At 38.3% G+C, this 7377-nt stretch overlaps 1 protein-coding gene across 1 annotated transcript in view; it reads left to right on the top strand.

Annotated features, from left to right (window-relative positions):
- The first annotated feature begins 4129 nt into the window (after positions 1-4129).
- LOC117800689 (centromere-associated protein E-like) overlaps positions 4130-7377 on the top strand; it is an 11671-nt gene continuing 8423 nt past the window's right edge. Inside the window, exons 1-2 of the mRNA XM_034653241.1 lie at positions 4130-4255; positions 6082-6173. Coding sequence (XP_034509132.1) covers positions 4200-4255; positions 6082-6173 — 148 coding nt within the window. The 5' untranslated portion in view covers positions 4130-4199. The remainder of the gene's footprint in view (positions 4256-6081; positions 6174-7377) is intronic.

Raw genomic sequence — 7377 nt, forward strand, 5'->3', positions numbered from 1 at the left:
ATAAAGAAATAAAACAAAGTTAGAGCAAAATTAAAGATAAGACTTGTGCTTTGAAAATTAAACATTGTATCTATTAAAGAAAAAGTATGATGGCGATGGTATGATATAAATATATATTGTAATTAATTTTATATGAAATGCATAAAATAAGTGCAGACAGGAGAATAATTTGAATTGATGCATATTTCTAATATCAGGAGCTTCTCTGCATCCTAAAATGTGTGCCACGTTCAAGAATTGCAAAACACTCTTCAAGGTTATGCCGTGGTTTTGGAATGTGTACGGTGCCCTCTGCAGCTTCAGCAGAAATAAACACAGTTTGGGGGGAAAAACAGTAATTTAAACATCAACATGGAAGTATGTGCAATTAACATGCCTCAAAATTTCACTTTACCTTCTACAACTGAATGAAAATATTTATGTGAAGGTCACATTTTAAGCAGAATGCACCACAGTATGTACAGCAGGTATTTTTGTAAACAGATACACAATATAGGGAAAGAAATATATGTGCACAACCATAGATTAATTTGCGGATCACACTCTAGGAAATGGCAAAACTGCCTTCGGGATGACAACGGCACCCTGGGGATCAGATGTGTCAAGAAGGGTATTTTCACTGTGATTCTTCATGTAGTGCTTAAGTGTTTTCATCACACGCATGTATTAATCTTTCAGGTAAGAGAAAAAATTAATCAATAAATGTTTTAAGTACCTTTCAGAGAAAGGATATGCATCCAAATCTTAAGCCACTCTCTCCAGAAATTCTGTAACTGCAGACAAGCTGTTCAATGTGTTAAAAACAAACAAAAAACAGCCCCAAAATAAAGTCATTTATGCCAAGCCTCACATCACCAAACTGAGACTTAATTACTGTTGCAGCTCTCCCAGATATGGAATCTGAAACCAATCAATCAGGAATCACCTTATCTATACTAGTTAGGTAATCTTCCTTAACTAGTATTCTAGTTAATATATTCTAGAATAATCTTCTCATTGCCCTAACATTCCCTAAAGGAAAGTAGCTTTTCAACAACTAATCTGCTTTTCTTGCCTAGTATGACTTCCTTATTCCAGTTCCCTTTTGCCTATAAAAGTGTCATTTTGTACAGCTCCTCAGGGCTCCTTTCTATCTGTTAGATTGGATGCTGCCCANATTAGAAGTCAAAGGAAGTGAATCGAGGTGAGGATGTTCATGCGTCTTAGCATGATTTAGAGAATTTGTGAGAAATCACATCCAGAGGTGGACTTAGAGAATTTGTGAGAAATGATGTACAGAGGGGGAGTTATTACTCTTTGGAGATTATGACAAACTCTGTACTTAAAAAAATGCATTTGACACTGTTACCTATCACCTAAAGAAACTAAATAAAAATGCAAATCAAGGCTAGCATGGCAACAATCACAAGCACAACTATTAAAGGCAAATCCTCTGTACTCTTTTTTTTTTTTTTAAGATTTTATTTATTTATTCGACAGAGATAGAGACAGCCAGCGAGAGAGGGAACACAGGCAGGGGGAGTGGGAGAAGAAGAAGCAGGCTCATAGCAGAGGAGCCTGATGTGGGGCTCGATCCCAGAACGCCGGGATCACACCCTGAGCCAAAGGCAGACGCTTAACCACTGTGCCACCCAGGCGCCCCAAATCCTCTGTACTCTTGAACCAATACCCTTCATGTTGTCAGAGATCTTCTCCCATTAATTGCATGTCCCTTCTTCCTCTTTACAGGCTCCTTCCCTTCAGCTAAATATGTGCACCATATTTTAAAAATCACCACCATTTTTTAAAAAATCAGTTAAAATATACTTTTCTTAACTCTGTCTTATCTTACTAGGTATAGGCGAGTATCATCACAGGGTAGCCACAAAAAAAAAAAAAAAAAAAAAGAATAGTCTAGACTGGCTCACAGCTGGTTAAACAAACAAATCTTGAATGATCAGACTCATTTTTATTTACTGTTTTTTTCTATTAACTAGTTTCTTCAAGTTGAACAAAAGTACTTAATATTTGCATGGTTAAAATATTAATAATTAAAAAATATACAATGGAAGGTACATCTATTAATCCAATTCAGTCATCCCTTTCCAAGGAAATCAGGTATATTCTGGATGTCTTTCCAGAAATTAGGTATGCATATCCAGACATATAAATATCCTTTGAAATATCAAATAGGATCATACTGTGCACACAGTTCCACACATTTGCTTTCTTTCAGTTAATGAAACACCCTGAATGGCTTTCCAAAGTTCACATTAAGAACTGTACCATTCTTTGTACTGGCTACATAGCATTTCATTGTATTGATCAAATGACATCTATTTAGTCTCNTATCATCACAGGGTAGCCACAAAAAAAAAAAAAAAAAAAAAGAATAGTCTAGACTGGCTCACAGCTGGTTAAACAAACAAATCTTGAATGATCAGACTCATTTTTATTTACTGTTTTTTTCTATTAACTAGTTTCTTCAAGTTGAACAAAAGTACTTAATATTTGCATGGTTAAAATATTAATAATTATAAAATATACAATGGAAGGTAGATCTATTAATCCAATTTAGTCATCCTTTTCCAAGGAAATCAGGTATATTCTGTATGTCTTTCCAGAAATTATGTATGCATATCCAGACATATAAATATCCTTTGAAATATCAAATAGGATCATACTCTGCACACAGTTCCACACATTTGGCTTCTTTCAGTTAATGAAACACCTTGAATGGCTTTCCAAAGTTCACATTAAGAACTGTACCATTCTTTGTACTGGTTACATAGCATTTCATTGTATTGATCAAATGCCATCTATTTAGTCTCGTATCTATTATTTATCGGCATTTAATATGTTTTCAGCCATTTGCTATTGTAAACAATGCTGCAATCCACATACATACATCCTTGAACAGTCCTTCAAATACATGTATAAATAAACCCTTTAAAGCAGAATTACCTGCATAAAAGGAACAAGTGCCNATGCCTTCAGTTTTTTTATTGATATTGCCAAATTATCTTCCAAAATAGTTTTATTAAATCACCAGACTTTTCTATTCTTCTAAATAATATAAACTTGTTAGTAACTGCAGGTCATATTTTTGGTGAGGGAAAGGGAATCATTCCTGAAGCTCCTTAAACCAACTAAGAAAGGGAATGAAATCCCTCCTAAAGAAAATGTTAACGCTTTACCATGATACATATTTTTTAAAAAGAAAACACTATTTCTGGGAAAGAATTATTTTCCCACTTTTGCTAATAAAAGTTCACCTCATTACTCAGAGTTTTCCCGACTTCAATAATTCTTTTTCTAAAACAACCTCCTAGGAGCTCACAGCCNCAATATAAAATTTTTAGTAACTGCAGGTCATATTTTTGGTGAGGGAAAGGGAATCATTCCTGAAGCTCCTTAAACCAACTAAGAAAGGGAATGAAATCCCTCCTAAAGAAAATGTTAACGCTTTACCATGATACATATTTTTTAAAAAGAAAACACTATTTCTGGGAAAGAATTATTTTCCCACTTTTGCTAATAAAAGTTCACCTCATTACTCAGAGTTTTTCCCGACTTCAATAATTCTTTTTCTAAAACAACCTCCTAGGAGCTCACAGCCAATGGAAACAGGAGTTGAAAGAAAAAGAACATAAAACTCAGTTTCTAAGGAGCACAACGAGATTCTTAGGTTTCTGGGCAGTGCAGTGACTTTCAATTCTTGCCGTTAGAGGTGTTTTTAATTTAAAAAAAAAAAACAACAACCTGTTAGTGGATTCTTTAAAGGTCTTAACCTTGCTGGTGAAAAAAAATTTCTCTGCCGTATTTTTCCTACAGCTTGCACCCTGTCGTAGGGTGAGGTGGCGGACGGAGGCTGTAAACGTCCGCCTGCATTTCCGCGGCTTTCACCGGTTGATAGCCGTCTCCGCCTGGCCAGGACTGCCGCTCTCCGCCGGCTTCCCGCCACCGCTCGCTCCGACTCTCCGCCCCGCCGTCCTCCGCACCCTTTACCCCCCCACCCTCATCCGTGGACGCGCCGCCGGCCTCGCGCCCCCCGCGCTGGGCGCAGTGGAACAGTCCGTGACGTCACGAGGCCGCGCGGCGTCTNCTCAATCAGACGCGGCGTTTGGGAAATTTTAAACTTAAAGGCGGGGCAGTCCGTGCTCTCTGAAGCGGGGGAGGTAGGGCGTCTGCGCCGGTTCTCTGAGGTCCGGCCCGGCAGGATGGCGGAGGAAGGGGCTGTCGCGGTCTGCGTGCGGGTCCGGCCGCTCAACAACAGGTAGGTGGGCCAGACAGAGACCAGGACCCCGCCGGGGCCTCCGGTGCGGGCCTGAGCCGGAGAGCCCTCGCTGCTCCTTCCCGGGTCCTCTGCGTGGTACCTCGGCCCCTTACCGGCTTGGAGTCCCTATCTGTAAATGACAGAGAAGGATCGGAGGATCTAGAAGATACTTTCCAGCCAGAAGTCTCCTAAACGTATAACACTCTGGCCAACGTGAAAGACCTTGACGCCGGTGCCGCGCTGCCTTTCTCCATCTGATCCTCCCCACCCCATCCCACCCCGCTCCTTAAAGGAAGTCATATTGGGTATTTCTTAGGGGCATTCACCACAGTCGGTCATTTCAGACTTAACTGTCTCTCCCTCTTCACTGTATAGGCCTTGAGAGCAAGAACTAGTCTGTCTTATTGCATTGTATTCCTAGGCACTCAAGACTTCATTCAATGACTGAATTCAACATTCAGAACGTTGAATGGTTGATATTTATCGATCCTGATTTTTTTTTTTTTAGTACAGTATACACTACTAAACAGACATTACACCCTCATTGCCCCTGTGGATCCACATTCTAGGAGGGCAGACAGGAAATAAAGTAAAAACTGTAAAATATTAAGTTGACAAAATGTTAGGGGAGTAATAAATGCTATAGAGAAAAGGTGGAAGGGGAAGAAATGAAAGTCTTTGTTTCTCTAGTTTCTGGCTCTCACTCCAGAATACTAATGTATTTTGTGTTTGAGAAATATTTATTAAATATTACTAGGTGTTTAATAAATGACAATATCAAAATGAGGAATTTCCTTTTTTAGAGGGCTCCTTATGTCATGCATTAGAACACACTTACATAAAGAAACCATTACAATACATGGTAACAAGTGTTATGATAGGTGGAGAGTGTTTGCTAGAGGAGTCATTAACCCCTCTAAGATGACTCCAGGGACAGGGCTGGTGTCAGGAAACTCCTGACAGTTTTTATGAATGAAAGAATAGTTAAATTACTTAATGGAAAAGTAAGTCAGGGTATTGCAGACACAGAGGAGCTGCATTTCTTGTTTTGAAAGGGACCTTCAGGTAGCTGTATGGAGTTAGGTATATATCAGAATTTAGAGAAAGATAACGTTGAAGAGAAGAATAACCATAATCCAGGTCTAGTGTGCCATATTAAGAACCATTTCAGATGTTTTTTAAAGTTTTGAGCAAGAGGGACANAAGGAGTCATTAACAATCCCTCTAAGATGACACCAGGGACAGGGCTGGTGTCAGGAAACTCCTGACAGTTTTTATGAATGAAAGAATAGTTCAAGTACTTAATGGAAAGGTAAGTCAGGGTATTGCAGACACAGAGGAGCTGCATTTCTTGTTTTGAAAGGGACCTTCAGGTAGCTGTATGGAGTTAGGTATATATCAGAATTTAGAGAAAGATAACGTTGAAGAGAAGAATAACCATAATCCAGGTCTAGTGTGCCATATTAAGAACCATTTCAGATGTTTTTTAAAGTTTTGAGCAAGAGGGACATAATCAGAGTTGCATTTTGAATGTATCTTTTCAGCAACCAGTACTGGGTAGGAGGGTGGAAATGAAGAACTTCACAGGGAAAATCCCATGAGAAGGCAAGAGGTCACTGACCCCCACTTTAAAGTGTTGACCCCTTAAAGGCAAATTTTCCATATTCCTCTTATATATAGTATAAGTTAATGCAGTCTTTTAAANTATATAGTATAAGTTAATACTGTCTTTTAAAATATTCTTCAGAAGATGGAATCTTTTATCTCTCAGGTAACATGACTTCTATGACCAGTTATACTAAAATGCAGTGTTTTTATTCTTTCAGAGAAGAAGCTCTTGGAGGAGATACCCAAGTTTACTGGAAAACTGACAATAATGCCATTTATCAAGTTGATGGCAGTAAATCCTTCCATTTTGGTAAGTTTATAACAGCATCAAAAGTTAATCTGTGATCCTTGTCTTAATAGGAGTATAAAAGGCTTATCGATAATACTGAATTTGTCGTTAAAGATCAGACTAAGCCTTCTATAAACTGCTTCNTTACTGGAAAACTGACAATAATGCCATTTATCAAGTTGATGGCAGTAAATCCTTCCATTTTGGTAGGTTTATCACAGCATCAAAAGTTAATCTGTTATCCTTGTCCTATTAGGAGTATAAAGGGCTTATTGATAATACTGAATTTGTCATTAAAGATCAGACTAAGCCTTCTATAAACTGCTTCAGTGGAAACTTTAAAAAATTGTCCATCCATCATGTATGATAAGTAAGATAATAAATTGATGTTTAAAATGAAGTTATAAGGGCGCCTTATAAGGGTGTCTCAGTTGGTTAAGTGTCTGCCTTCAGCTCAGGTCACGATCCCGGAATTCCAGGATCAAGCCCCACATTGGGCTCCCTGCTCAGCAGGGAGTCGGCTTCTCCCTCTGCCCCTCACCCTGCTTGTGCTCTCTCTCTCTCTCTCAAATAAAATCTTTTTTTAAAAAATAAATGATAAATAAAATGAAGTTAAAGTCATAGTGCCTTATGGTAAACTAACACTTCTTCCTCTTACTCATTAGTTTATTTGTGCCCTAAAACCCCGTAGCCTAAAATATGTTGCTTAATGTCAAGTCATCTTTAAGATCTTTCAGTTTAGTATATATTTTCCACAATTATTTTTAAGAAAATTCTTTAAAGAATAAATACTAAAGATGTTCCTTCTGTGTCTGCTGGAATACAGCAGATACCAACCCCAGCTTTTGTGGAACTTATATGTTGAAAGAGGCTTTAAACGAGTAATTACACTTGTGTTGACGTAAACTTTGTGAGAGTTTATAGCGGATCTAACTAGTCTAGGTGTCCAAAAGGATACCACTGACACTGGGACCTGCAGGATGAGTGAGAGCTCGCTAGCACAGAGGAACAAACGTGGAGACCCTGAAGGTTGACTAGGCTGATTTGTGCATTGATTTAATANATTCTTATTATTTTTTATGTTTTTTTATTATATTATGTTAGTCACCATACAGTACATCCCTGGTTTCTGATGTAAAGTTAGATGATTCAATAGTTGCGTATAACAACCAGTGCACCATGCAATACGTGCCCTCCTTACTACCCATCACCAGTGTACCCCGTT

This window comes from Ailuropoda melanoleuca, unplaced genomic scaffold (assembly GCF_002007445.2).
Source record: "Ailuropoda melanoleuca isolate Jingjing unplaced genomic scaffold, ASM200744v2 unplaced-scaffold747, whole genome shotgun sequence".
NCBI classification, from domain to species: domain Eukaryota; kingdom Metazoa; phylum Chordata; class Mammalia; order Carnivora; family Ursidae; genus Ailuropoda; species Ailuropoda melanoleuca.